This window comes from Ambystoma mexicanum, chromosome 1p (assembly GCF_040938575.1).
Source record: "Ambystoma mexicanum isolate Mex_15411 chromosome 1p, UKY_AmexF1_1, whole genome shotgun sequence".
Lineage (NCBI taxonomy): Eukaryota > Metazoa > Chordata > Amphibia > Caudata > Ambystomatidae > Ambystoma > Ambystoma mexicanum.
In genome coordinates, this window is record NC_090921.1 from 201568729 (window position 1) to 201584095 (window position 15367).

At 42.4% G+C, this 15367-nt stretch overlaps 1 protein-coding gene across 1 annotated transcript in view; it reads right to left on the reverse strand.

Moving 5' to 3' along the window:
• LOC138468055 (extracellular calcium-sensing receptor-like) overlaps positions 1-13087 on the reverse strand; it is a 146959-nt gene extending 133872 nt beyond the window's left edge. The window contains exons 1-2 of the mRNA XM_069608487.1: positions 12815-13087; positions 10333-11166 (exon numbers count right to left, since the gene is read on the reverse strand). Of these exons, the coding sequence (XP_069464588.1) occupies positions 10333-11166; positions 12815-13072 (1092 nt within the window). The 5' untranslated portion in view covers positions 13073-13087. The remainder of the gene's footprint in view (positions 1-10332; positions 11167-12814) is intronic.
• Positions 13088-15367: the final 2280 nt, after the last annotated feature.

The following is a 15367-nucleotide window of genomic DNA, read 5'->3' on the forward strand; positions in this document are numbered from 1 at the left end:
CCACACCCTCTCACACTTTTCTGTGAGGTCCAACCATAGCACGCTAACCTGACATACCTGTAGTTGCAACATTTTGGAGGGGGTCGCAGGATGAGCCACCAGCTATGGCCTAGCCAACAGAGTTACTATCCCTGTCTGTACTCCATATGTAGTTTACCTCACTAACCAAATCCATGTTCCCTTGGGTTTTTAGCAATGCCTCTTGTATTTTGTGATGTCATGGGCCTTTAAAAGACTGCGCTGAGTTTGTGAGCGATGAGAAAGTATTGGAGAATTGCTTATTGCCCATAACTTGACCCTGAACTGAAAGCTTTCAATAAACAGTGAAATGTGTCACATTGTTAGACTCTTCTGTTTTTGGTGCTGGGGATTTCACCAGCCCAGTTACTCTTGCATGTAATTAGGTAGATTAACAAATCCCTCTCCTGATATAATCTTGGATCCCGGTGAAGAAGACCAGGCTGAGAAGCATGGCTTGCATAAACTGCAGAAGCCGGACAAAGGTTTATTTGGCTCTTAGCAGAGGTGGAAGGAGCCTGTAACCATTATGCCAAGGCCCCCTCTCTAACTCACCCATTCCCTGCCACAGAATCCAAATGCAATTAGCAGGATCACTCTTCCTTGAATGTATGATATGTGGGCCCACATTCCACTCATGAGTCTTTGAAAATTCTATATGACTGCTGCAACCAGGCCACCCCTGAGGGGCCCATTGACATCAGGGACCATGGTAAATGTGAGAATATGACCACTACCACCCAAGATTTATGTAATGTTATATGTAGAGTGCAGTTACAGTTTCATTTCTTTCTGCAACAGAGAAAATCAGGAAATATGTCCAGTGAATCTGCTTAGCTCACAAAGAGGTTGCCTTCTTCTCTTCTATGTGATAGGTACACGAAGGAAACCATGTTTACCTCATATGGAACACTGGTGTCATTCACTGTATCTTTGAGACCCTTAGGAAAATGCCTGCACTTTGTCAGCCACCATCCTGCTGGTGGATGATAGCCTACAAATCATGAATAATGGTGACCCATGCCTTCTAGTACGCCTTAATCTCTTCACAGCATTTGGCAATGTCCTAAATTAGTTTACCGCCAATCTTTCAGGCAGATACCAGGCCATCTAGATGAGCATATGTTGCATTATAACCAATTTACAGCTTCCTGTGGTTTCCCACAAGGCTCCAGACTCTCACCAATTCTTTTTAACCTTTGAACCTCCATACACACTCCTCAAAGATGCCAAAATAACTATCCACAATACGCAGATGAGTACAAATCCCACAAAACATCAGTTATCTGTGCAATTATTTTGCCATCATCCAGTCCTGGATACTGACTGCCTACCTCAAACTTAACCCATCCAAGAACAAATGTGTCTTCATCGCCCCCCTGTACTAAAAACAACAATGGCTCAATGATATGCACCTAGAAGGATTTGTTCTGCAACTGTCAGGTTCAGCAATATCTTTAGGCTACCCCATTGAGAGCAGCTTGTCCTTCTAGAAATATATAGCCAAGAAGGTCCAAACTGCTTCGTTCCAATTCTTCACCTTTTTTAAAATCAAACCCTTCATCACGCCGCAGTACTTCCGGACCAAAGTGCAGGCCCTTGTGGCCTTGCACATTGATCAGGAAAATGACCACCTGATGGGGCTCCCAGAATCTCACTTAGCTCCCTTAAAAAAATGCTGCAGCATGTCTCATTATGGGTGTGCAGAAACATGACCAAATCACCCCCATACTCGGTGGACTACATTGTCTTCATCTCCAGGCCAGGATTCTGTTCAAGACTGCATGCATCATCTACAAAGTAGTCACAAGTAGCACACCAGTGTACCTGGTGGCTAAGCTCCATATATCTGGTGGCACTTGCTTCTAGTGAAGCAAATCAAACACCCATCTCAAATCACAACTCATCCAAAAACAGAGAGCACACACACACACAATCCTTCTCTTGTCATACACCCACTCTCTTGAACTCTATCCGATATCTGTGAATGCCCCCAGAATTCTCAAATCTAGCAAATCTCTCAAAAATGTGGTGTTTCAACAACACCTGACCAAGGACTAATGTTGTTAATATTAATGTTAATGGTTTTAATACCATGCACAGGTGCCACTTGAGTGGTCACTTGGCGCTCTGGCGGTTCTGTGAAAAGAGAAGGAGGGGAGGGTAAGGTTAGTTGAAGGAACTGGAAAAGAGCAAAGGAGCTGTGATGTGTTGTTTGTAGCTTCGGTTTAGATGCACTGTTCACTGAGCCTGGGTGCGAGATTTGCAGGTGTCTATCATGCAGTGCTGTGCAAGGTTAAGTGTGTGCTATGTCTTGTGGTTGGGGTGATGTGAAGTATGTGCGATTTGCTGTGCTGAGGAGTTCTAGTTGTCTTTAGTGCAGTATGTGAGAGGTGTATGCGGTGGGTTGAGTGTTAATATTAGATGCAAGGGAGGGCTAAGCAACACAGTTCATCCAGATATGAGAAGATATGAGAAGTGGCAAAGCAAAACAGTTAATCTAAATATGACAAATGGCTAACACAGTTCACCTAGATGTCTCAAATGGTTAACTAACACAGATCAGCTAGATGTGACAGGTGGCTCAGTAGCACAGTTCACATGGAAATGAGGAGTGGCTAAGCAACACAATTTGACTGGGTGTGGGAAGCTGACACAGTTGGTTACTATGGTTGCTGTATGACTGTGAGTACATTCAGCACACTATGAGCTTAGGTTGGTAGTGCAATAAGACAGGTGAGTCAGCTTAGTGGGATGAAGTGGCATGATATGATATGATATATGATATGACATTTATAAAATGCCTACATACAGAATGCCCCCTGACCGCAACACTCTTACTTGGCCTTGTCCGTTGCAGCTGGTTGACGGCTACAGGTTTCCTGCTTCCCTGGCAAACACCGGCTAACACCCTTTGTAGCTGCTTTTTCAGGAGCTGCCCTTTGTCTCAAGGCCCTTTGCAGCAGGGGGATGCAGCGGGCAGTGGGCTTCCCTACTGGGTTCAAATAAGAGGGCACACCACTCAATTAGGAGTCAGGGGATGGGTGGGAGGCGGAAGGGAACAGTTAACGGTAAGGGGAATGGAATGAAAGGTGCCGCAATATAAAACATTGAACTGTTTTATTTATTTTTTTAATTAGGGAGCACAGAGGAATGGAAAAATGCACTCACCCCAGATGGAATACCCGTGGATTGCCTCACAGATAAAGACACCCTCACATCAGAGGAGCCAAGGAATGCATTGACCCGATCAGGCTCGAGGTTAAAAGTATCTGGTAGGTAGTGGCAGAGGGGACACAACCCTTGTGGATGCTGCTTTGGCCTTGAGGCCCAATCAGTGGTCAGAGGGAGGGCTGTGAGGAGAGTGGTGAAGGCTCAAACACGGAATCAGGCTAACAAGAGGCAGGGGGAGAATGGACTAACACTGTAGTGGCTACAAGTTCAAAATATGTTAATAAATTTACAAATAATGGCACACTCGCAGTAGAGTGGCCAAGGAATGCACTTACCCGATCAGGCTCGGAGTTAAACGTCCACAGGAAATTCAGATTGTGGAAGCACAATTTTTACTCCATCTGACCTTGTGCAGATTGCAAAGCACTTTCCAGGCATGAAGAGTGTGACTAGAAATAATGGGTCCTGATCAGTTGCAATGTGCTCAAAGCCCCAAAAGCATGCAGTGCATGCAGAGACTATACCTAAAGTTGGAAGGAGTGAGGTTTATGGCAAGCAGATGGCAGAAAATTACCATGAGCTGCATGGCAGGAAGACTATTGAGAGGAACTAACAGACAAAGTGAACAGTGTATGCAGTGGGTTCTGGAATGAGCAGGAGGCAAATATCACATGGATCAACGCAATGAAGAAACCGGTGAATGTTCAAAAGCAGGAAGAATATGAACTATGCTTTTACAATGAAGGAAGCATCTTTGTGGGGACCAACAGTAGGTGCAACAAAACATTGTACAGTCCAGATCTCAAGAAAGGGACAGCGGCTGTGGTGGACAGTTACTGGGGTGTGTGGCCAGCAGGCTTTTCCACACCTCCCACTATCATGGAGGGGCACCTGCTCACTGGCTTTGCTGCACTCTGCACTCCTGGTGGTCCCTGAAGAGCATTTAATAGTGGGACCAGGCAGCTTGTCGTCCCCAACAGCATTCCCAGTGGCTGACAGTACCACCACATTGCAACCACAAAATCCTATCGATTGTATCTTGCCAGAAAAGGAGAAGAAAGAAAGTCTGCAGAGAAGACTGTCAAATTATCTATCGCAAGACTCCTCACAATTACTAAAAGCAATACCGGATCAAGACCGACTATACAGCAAAGAAGAAACTTCTTTTGCTTACCTATTGTTACCAGGAGTGGAGACAGCTGCAAATGTCAAGTTGCTGCAGATTTTGCTTTGGTAGGTAATCTAGCTGGCTAATGACACCGAAGAGGCTCTCAACGCAATCAGTGGAAACACGGTCTGATGCACAAACAGAAACTCACAGAACTGCGCTACTGATAAATGATCCCAGCCCAAATGCTGGCAAACCTAATCCTGTACAACATTCAGCTGCTTTCGAGTAAGCTCCACGCTTTAAACAATTAACAAAATGGTCTTGATGCTCTGTGCTCCTACATGTGTTTGACAAGCTCTCCTCATTGCCAGTGGTTGTTCAGTTTTTGCGGCATTGTGAAACATCGTATATAAGTGGTGGTTCCATTGCATCATGCATGACAGCAGTAATCAAGGATACAAACCACATACTACCACAATCTTCATACAGCTATGTTGTGTCTTCTGCATCTGAGGCCATCATTATTTCATTTATTTGTTTTGCTTCCTGCTAGAAGAAGAATTTATCAGCTTGTAGAATGTTAAAAAGAAAGTTTGCAGCAAATATGATGATCTCTACAAATTGTTACATGTGTTAGCGGGTGATTTTGCTTCCAATCGTTCTTTGTTTATCTTGACTGGTCTAGCTTGATAGCGATTTCCAAACCTTAAGTGCCAGTACTTTGAATATTTCTTCCATTCTTTCCCTAGTACAATATAGGGCAGAATTAAACGTATTCCCCATTTTTTTTTCTGTTTTCTTCTATTGTAAAAAGGCTCAAAATGCAAGAAATATTAATTGTTTTATTTTAAAGAAATCTGAAATCGTTCATTTGTTATTAAACCTGGTACTGTGTATGTGCACAAGTGTAGGGCGACATTTCAGTGTAATTTGGTTTCAACCTGAAAATTCCTGACAGGTTAATAAGGCTTCTAAGATTTAGCGAGCAGCCTCTCACTGTGGTGGGGTAGATGATACTTTATGTGAAGGCAAACCTATTTTGCTGTGCCCCCACTAACCATTTACCACGACTTGGGTCTTATTTGTGAAGCAGTTGTGTGCATCTTCCTGAGGTATTGGCCCTAGCATACGGGGTCAGAAATGAGCAAATTAGGTTTTTTAAAAAATAAGGCCTCGAAGATGGAGGCCATAGTCAAAAGGTTGTATTGTTTGAAGTTGGCTATCCACGATTAGAGGGATGAGTGGCTAATTGCAATAAAGATAGTCTTACAAGAGTGGATGAAGATACCTTTCTAGGAGACACTACTGACCTACTGATATTGAGCTAAACACCCCATAATAACTAACACCAACTCACAAACACACATTTCATGAACGAATTCAATAACAAGGTTAAGTCATACCATTCAAATTCAGTTCAATGAAAGAGAAAACCAAAACATGCCCTCATGTTTCCATAATAGTCAAGAGGATTTCTCGGTATAACACCCCATGTAAGCATTACATATGAAATAATAGACCCAATTTGTAAGTGCAAAGAAAAAGGGAGATTGCATGTTTGTAGTTAAACTGTGTTGTGAGAAGCTAAATAGGTCTTTGTACAGATTACATAATTTTTAGAAAGGACGTATTCTCCTTTTTAGCCAGCGTAAAGAGAGCAAGCAATGTAATAAGTCTTGTATAGCGCCTATGTGCCACTTTTGGTGGCCTCGCTGAGTCTGGTTCTGTAAGAAAAAATGCTGATGTGACACTTCCGGTGTTGATCAGTGCTTGTGTTCCAATCTGCTTTGCGGCATTGGCAGAGAAACTTGGGAACATGTTAGCCACAGGGATCTGATAGGCTTAAATGCTTTGGGTCTAGTTAGCCACGGATGTGGGAGAGTGTGATAGGGCTTGAGAGGAGAGCTTGATCGTGGTTCAATTAGTGTTGAGGTGCTAAGGGCTAGGCCTGAGTCATCTTTCTTTTAGGTGATAGGAGATAGGAGATCTTAGAGGGGAGTGAGCTAGACCCTAGAAGAGGGTGGTAGGCATTACACAGCAAAACGACCTTCAGCCCTGCACTCTTCACACTCACCTCTGCAGGCAGAGGTTGTATTTCACTGGTTTCCCTTGCCTTGCCAATAGTTTACCTCACACCCTCTTTCCCTCTCTCTCTCTTGCTCTCAGTCCATCAGTCTGTGAGTTGGCAGTTGAAGGAAAGTGGTGCAGTCTGAAAATGTCTCTCATTGGCATCATGCTATGGGTAATGGAAGGCCAGAACTTTTGGTTCAGAGAAAGGGTACTTTAAATTTGAGGACCATAGGAACCCATTTCACCATCTTATCTATGTTGGCTGGCAGGCTAGAAATGACTCAAATCTCACTTTAACATGCTCTGCTGCAGTGCTTGGTGGTCTGCTGACTCATGTCCTAGCATGCTGCAATATTGGCCTCAAACACAATTTCCTTAACTTGTGTAAGGTAAATGCTTAAATTGATAACCTGCAATATTTTACTTTTAACGCAATTGCTAACACTATCATGTACAACACCCATTCTACTAAATATATGTGTTGGGAAGAACATCAACATCCCACACATGAGAGGAAATATATGTTAAGAAACCCCATAAAACAGAAGTCTGAACAAACATCAACGGCCAAAGGTCCAGATCACAAGCAGATCACACTGTCATTCCCATCGTATCCCTTCAATGGGAGATAAACAGCAAACAGCAACACGCACACATATACACTTTGAGTTTAGATGTGCAGAAATATGGCTGGCACTGTTAACATGTAACTACACTTTAAGAGTCAACTTAGCGCAAGCAACTATAGGTGCAAGCGAGTAGGCCCCAAGAGACGTTAAGCAATAGAGTGAGCATTCATTATATAGAGTAAGTAGTAGCGGATAGAGACAAGATGCATGATGCAACAGCACTTCTACAAGCACCTTATAACCTGAAATAAATAGTAGCCAGAAGAATACACACCAATAAGTATATTTTTAGGTAGACCCTAAACCATTTAAGGGATGGCGATGACAGAATAACAGAGGCAGAGGAAAGCCCTAATCTGATACACACACATACACACACACACAATTCAAGAAGGTATATGAGAATAAAGTAGAAACACTAAGAAGTTCAGGATGTAATACCCAATATATAAATGTATGTATTAACACTTCATAGAAACATTAGACATACGGCCCAATTCACAGAATGTTTTCCTATGGGATTGTGCCATTATAAAACTTTTCTGTGATTCGGGCCCATAGAGTAGGCCTCAGAATAAAAGTAGCTCGTAGGCCAAATAGATTATGATCGGCCTCAAAACATCATGGATTGATTTACTCAGCAAAAGGCATTCAGTTTGAGCTCACACATGAGGAATGTGTTGACAAGGCTAGCAGCCTTGAACATGGTGTGAAGTTGCCATGCGGTTGGTTAGGAGTAGGAGCTGAAACACTTTCCCAGACACAAGACAAGGGAAGATGACGTAATTAGATGGTGCAGACCCCGTGAGGAAGCAGACCCCGTGAGGGGAAGATGTAGAATGCAGCGCAGGTATTGGATATGAACAAGATCAGCCCGGTCGATGAACAAGAATGCTTCAGCCCGGTCTCACACATCCAACAAGTAAAACATATAACTAATAAAGTTTCCACTCATGTTCCTAGAAATTAAAAAATCCAAGGTCACAGGTCACCGCTCAGATGGGAACAAGGCTATGTGCAGAGATGTGCACAGGACAGAGTCAGTCAGACAGAAGAAGCACATCGCCCCCTGTGGGAAAACCTCCACCTTGTATCTTTTCCTCAAAAAATATACAGTGGTATAATTCTAATGTAAGGGTCATATTTGATATATTCCACTGAATTATTCAGTTGGTGTAACCAAACCAGGATAGTTGGCATCTGCATGGACATGGGGGATAAGTTGCTGTGTTTGTTGATACATTGTTCAGGCCCAGTCATTAAAAACTAAATAGAAATGGAGTTAACACAAAACTGTTTTAGCCATTTATGTGGTTATGTTGCTACTAAGCCATCCATTTGTATTCAATTTCACTCCTACAACTGTATTATCATAGAGAGCGAGTCACTCTTATTTTGAGTAGACCTTAGGGAATTCTACAATGCAGTAGTCAATCTATAGTTTATCCTGATTCAGCTCACGACTAATAGACTAGATGTTAGAGAGTAGCCAGAGGGAAATTCTGATTAATGGGCATTACGTTAGTAATACAATGTACAATTTTCGCAGGTATTTCTAACATGGACGGAAATGTGTATTGCGCAATCAAAGAATGACTACACTTTCCATGGACAGTAATTAATATACTATCACCCCCGATTGTTGGGATTGATTCCTTATAGTTTATCGCAGAAAAGGCCTAAGGGACTACCCATACCGAGCTTTCGTGATTTTGTTTAAGCCGTGCACTGCTCCTTTCATAAGGCCTCTGGGCAAAGTAGGCCTTGAGATCAGGTCGTTAAACCACATTTCACATATCCACGTGTGTATCCATGCCATTTGTTAGCAGAGTCTGTGGTGCAACTCCATTTAGGTAGGCCCAAAATGTCTGGTTATTAAGTGTTCAGATAATGGATACCATTTCCTGGGTTTTCACCACTTTTTCATAACCTGACTTTGAACTCCCTTATTCATTATGTGACTAGTTTCTTTTTTGTTAAACACACATCAGGCGTTCACAATGTCAAGATGGTGGACATGTTCATGTCTATTGGCTGTTTCCGAGTTCACCAGAAACCTTTGTTTTTGACTTGGACCTGTGGACTTCATGTTGTTGATAAACAGAATTGTAGGACTCAATTACTATGAAGTTTTGAATTATAGCTGTGCCATTGGGAACTAGATATGATTGCAAGTTATTTCTTATCACCATGCTTGATACTCTTAGTAGATTTGGGTCAGACAATTTGATATGATTTCTTGGGTTTACATTGAGCTTACTGAGTCTGTCCTATATGTTCAATGTCCTCTTACCAGTTGGCCATTTAAGAATTAGAGGACAATGGTCACATTCTGGGTGGCTTCAAACCTCCAATGAGGGCAGTTCACTGAAGTATGCTCATAAACATATAATCTATCATAGAACAAGTACAGTGGTGTAAGCTGATATATTAACCTGAGATATCACCAGAGCAATACCAATTTAAGGTCCAGAGAAATCTATTTTCTAGGTATAATGGACGTTTCTGCAATTTTATGTCATTCAGTGGCTCAGGAAGATACCAGAAATGGTTCGGAACTACACAGCCTCATACTTGTGTTAAAATGTGTGGACATTTAATATTAACATAATGTACTTTTATTATTGCTGCATGGTCTACTGAGAAAGCATGGTACTCCAAAATCCCATTGAAAAGCAATTTACAAATCTCTGTTGGGTGTCTTTCTGGCTTCTCTTGGCATGGCCGGTGAAATGATGTATAGCTTATATGAGCAAAGTGCCATTTAAGGTTATCTTTGCCTTACAATTAGTACAGATTTGATGATTTTAGGATCAATATGGCACCTTGTGATGGCCCTATTATTCTGGAACTCTCTCTATCCTCTTCTATTATAACCCTATTATCATTGCCCAAGCCCAGATTGGCGGATGTTTGTGAGATTGTCTAGACTTGAAGCACCAAACTCTGCTTTATTACTTTGCTCAAATTATTGTTTCATTTGCCAAATATGAATAGTATTAGAAGAAGATTGATAGACACATGCTTATTGATGCCATGGTGCAAACAGTGAGTGGGATGACACATCAGATACTGCACCACGTAGTTCTGACAGAAGGAACAGACAAGCATATGAGCAATGGACGTGTTCACAAAAGGATTGCTGCATGAGGGGGAACCCTCATCAAGCAGCATGGAGACATTTCCCGCCTTGACAGAAAAGAGGTTTATGTTTTTCTGTGTTTATTCGAAATCTTGCCCCAAATTGTACTAGGACAGGGTGCTAAAATATGGCCACAGGCACTCTATGCAAATCTTCAAATGGATATAATTACATATTTTTAAAGGTACCTGCCAGGGTTTGAAGGCCAACTTTTCTGCGCACGTTCCAATGAGCAATGGCTCGCCTCTGGTCTTGCAGGCCTTCAGATTGTGTAAAGCCCAAGCACTTGCATAAACTGCAACGTAAACATTGTAAGGACCTCTAAAGCGGGTTTCATCATTATCGCTGCTGTACAGTGATTCTAGGTTTTCATCTCCGGAGCACACTTTTGAAGTGTTTTCCTGCAAGCTCTGGACCTGTGTCTTCGGATCGACCCACCTACACCCGGCTGCTTCTTCCCAGAACCTTTGGAGAAAAATATCGTCTCTATATTTTGATGGATGGGCACTTTTCAAAAAATGTACAAACCCAGGCATCTTTTCGCTGTGTGTTGTGAATCCAATGGTGCCAGTGAGTATTTTGGAGTACCTCTCTACAGCTAAAATGGTGGAAATGGACCAACCATCAGTGGCAATCCAGACCCTTCCAGTCACATTGTGTTTGATCATTTCCTCCATCAAAGGATTAAGTCCAGCATCACTGCAGAAGACAACAATAACGTTGGCTGTGGAGTTTTGGATCACACGGATTATATGCAGGGCATTCCTGTCTGCTCTGCTCAGGATGATGTTCTCAGAAAAGGCAATACACCCACCAGCCTTTTCAAACTCTTGCTTCAATAGAGTCGCCCCCAGTTGCCCATAGTCGTTGTCTTCAATCAGGAGGCCGACCCAGGTCCAGCCAAAGTGTATCAATAGCTGGGCCAGTCCAGGAGACTGGACATTATCACTGGGGATGGTCCGGAGAAATGAAGGGAACTGGTTTCTGTTGCTTAGAAGTGGACTTGTAGAAACGTAACTAATCTGTAATAAACACAATTGCATTCTGGTTTATCAATTAATTTTGTTTTCATTGTTGAACATGTTCAAGGCATCCTATCAAAGCAAGTGCAACCAAACAAAACAGTCACCACTTGCACATGTGAACACCTCACAATGATCAAAGTTGTTGTAGTTGTGGTTGGGTCACATGAAGTAGCTAATGGTAAATGGTTGTACCTTGCCAATCACCCATAAAAGAAATAATAACATTTTGGAATCATGAGTGAGTGGATCTTTATCTAATGTGAAATAAGCTACATCAGAAAGGACTATATGTATAACAAATACGAATAAATAAATGTTCTTGGTTTGCGACTTTGAATATGCTGCTCATCGCTGGTATCGTGCTGTGATGATCGAAATGGCATTAATTTAATAACAATAATCCAGATGGGAGCTCTACGTTCTAAAATTAGCTCTGTATATGAAGGACTAACATATTAAGTTTGAATCGTGATCCGGCCATAATGACTGGAAACATTTGTGCTATTTAGATTTATGTTGGAAATAGTATTGTTTTGTTTCTATAGGGTGACTCCTGTGGGGCCCTATTACAATATGTGCTGTGTTAGATGCAACAAATCATCTGTAGCCTGAGCAAATTGCACACTTTTATCATTATTTGTCTACACAGCACCGTATTTTTCAATTTGCAAAATGAAGCCTCACATGTAACCGTAATATGGTCACATCTACCACAGAGAGCATGGATTTGTGTGGGAACTCTTACGTAGCCCTTGATATTAATTTAACTCATTATTGTCTCTTGACCAGTCTGACTATACCCGATTTGCTATACCGACTTGGCCTTCATTTGGAGTCAAACATAGCAAATATGTTTGAATATCTGAACGATTTGCTACATCCTCCCCCAAAAATGGTACTTTTAGTAACAATTGGAACCATTCACCTCTATATGATCTAAAATTTCACAGCACAGCTAATTCATTTTGCAGAGCTGAAATCTACTCATCAAGCATGAGTGGCTGTTTAGGGACCTTTTGCTAATGTAATCATTTGGCTTAGCACATGTACGGAATTATTGATCCCCGCTCAGCTAAGCAGTATTTTCAGAATGCAGGCAATAACTACTAGTATTAACTGCATTCCAATTATTCTGACCTCATCGGCTGCCAGGCACGCAACAGAAATCAAAAAACAGCAATGCAATTTCCAAGCAAGATTTCTTTCCACAACGTAATGTAACACAACGAAGTGAAAACTCAAACATGGAACAATGCTTTCACTTTGGTAGTGGAATTGCATTCAATATGAAATTGCACCTAAAACAAGTGCATGCTACAACTGTTCCAGTTCATCCAAGTTTACAATAAAGCGATGTAAAGACAACATAGTTATTTAAATATCACACACACAAAAATACATTTAATTTACCAATACATGTTGAGTATTTTATTTGCGATTAAAACAAACATGTTTTACTTCACCAAAACTCAGAAACATGGATTGCTACTAGTACTATGTGCTAATAGCCTTATGGACCTTGGAAATGGTCATTATTGCTTCATTAATGGCCCTTTCAGAATGTATGGCCTCCCACTGCGGCCATATATTTGGAGTGGATCATTCTGTTCTATGAGGCTATCATGTGTTTAACACTTGTTCTTACCTGTGGAAATCTGTAGATGCCCAGCAAGCGGGCCATGACAACGGAGCATGATGACCCAGCATCACCAATGATGCCCATGAGCGGAAGGTTCCGTTGGCAGCGAAAGTTTGGAACAGGCACTTTTTGCCCAGCCAGAATCCATAGGGTACCCTCGAGGGACCTCTGCATTATCCTGCAGGAGTCATAGATTTGAAAGCCAAGGGTGATATTTGGTAAAAGGTTGGGGTTCACATTAATCTCCTCAACGGCGAACATCATGGCCTGGAGCGCCCGGTAATTCATGGGGCGGAACCTGAAATACAAACGCTGCATTCACATTTCTAGAGAAAATATTCATCTCATCCCAATTCAAAGGCATTGACCAATACTCTGTGGCACTATAACCAACTGAAATGTTTATGACGTGTTATATATTCACTTTTGATATATTAAGGACATGGATTGGATACTACACAGAGCTCTCCCAATGCACCTCATTCCTAACTTGTCCATCCACTGTTTCTCGGCATTGTCCTCACACAGCTCTGCCAGTGGACCTTAATCCTCACTTCTATTACCCCATTGCGTTTGTAAAGTCGTGGTCAATAGACATCGCTGCCAATACCAGTGCATTGCCTACTTCCACATTTAGGTTGTGACCCCGTTGTGACCTCAAGAAATGCTTTTCTAGCAGGTCCTGCTGCAGGCCTGCTTTACTGTAGCGTTTCTCCATAATTGTACACCTCTCCTTTGCCTTTATAAATGATGACAATTGCATGGATGTGACGGTTTGGTTCTCCTTGTTTTCACTTACACCCTTTTTAAAATTGACTGGCTGTTACATTCAGTCATTTCCCCCTTTATACATGTACTCTGAACCATTTGAGCCCAGTCACATATGCCACATCGCCACCCAGCACCATTACTGGAAGTTCACCTCCATTTGAGAGACACAGGATCAAGACATTGGGCCTCATTACAAGTGGGCCGGTCTGGAAACAACAGTGCCGGTAAGCTTGCTGGCACCGTTGTTTCCGGACAGGCACACTACGGTTTGCCTGGTGGAGCTGCTGTGCCCAACAGGGCTGACCCCGTCGGACACAGTGGCCACGGTAGGCAAGCCGGCACGGAAGCACTGGCACCGTTAACAACAGTGCCGGTGTCTCCATGGTCCCCATTCCCATAGAGTACCATAGGACTCTATGGGAAAGGGGACTTACGAATTGTCGGCATCTGACTTCCCAGACCGCCAGGGTTCTAATACCCGGTGTTACCAGGAAGTCAGATGGTGGTAATTCATTCCAAGTCCAGCTGCAACCCTGCGGTACTGCCTGACTCGGAATGAGGCCCTTTTTCAGTTTGCAAATGAGCACACATGCAAGCCTTTCGTTTCAGGAAATTATCTGTGTCTTACAGGGCAGTACTATTTCATGCATAACTTAATCAACACAAGAAATACATTCCTCACTGTTTTTACTCTCATTAGGGATCATCAGCGTAGAATAGTCTAACTGCCTTGTGGTTTTAGCATTGGGGCTATTTAGCAAACAGCAACAGCATTCAGGTGGAGTTAAAAAGGCTTTAAAACACCCTTCTGCCTGAAACGTGCAATTGGACTTAATACTTTGAGCCAAGTCAGACATGCCAAAGCGACCACCGAGAAACCATCCCTGGAAGTTCACCACCAGTTCAGAGGCACATGAACAAGGTATTGTGTATATGCAAATTAGCCCAAATTCAAGCCTTTAGCTCCAGCATATTGTCTTTGTCTCACAGAGCAATCCTAATTTACATGTAGCTTAATCTGCCCAAGGCAGATATTTCTCAAGGCTGTGGGCAGTGCTAATTTATATATAGCTTAATAAAACCAAGATAGACATTTCTCACGGCTGCAGTCAACTGCATACCGGTTTCACTCCTATTAGTGCAGTATCGTCTGTAAGTCTTGTGGTTGTCACAATCAAACAATCCATATTAAATGTTGTAGGTGAAACAACTGCTGACCCTTTTTTGCATCAAAGTCTATCATACTTGGTACCCTCCTTGATATTTACATTTGTTGTAACATGAGCCCCCGAGTGTGATTATCTACCTATTGTTCCTGATTCTCTTAGCCAGTTCTTTGATTCCAAACATGTCTTTAATATAACTTCCCTTCTAAAAACCTGGTATATGGTCCACCTTAATGGATTCACACACATCCAAACTATCACCAAACATGCCTTTTCACATTCTACTTTGCCCCTTCCTGCATCTGTGGTATGTCACCAAATTTTCAATCCTTTTCTCATCTCCCTACACCTTTTCCTCTGCAAATGATTAATGCCCTTTTCGAAGGCCTTCCTGCGACTACCATGGCACCCCTGACATATGTTCTGCATGCTGCAGCAAGACTCATCGACGCTCATCGAACTTCACTGGCCCCCACTTCAAGCCGGGAAACCTCTTCAAATCCTGTTGCTTCATCTACAAGGCTGTCCACCTGAAGTCCCCAAGCCACCTCACTGAGAAACATAGCATCTCAGGAGGCCTGCATCCCCCAAAAGTAAGGAAATGTGTAGACTTCAATTACGA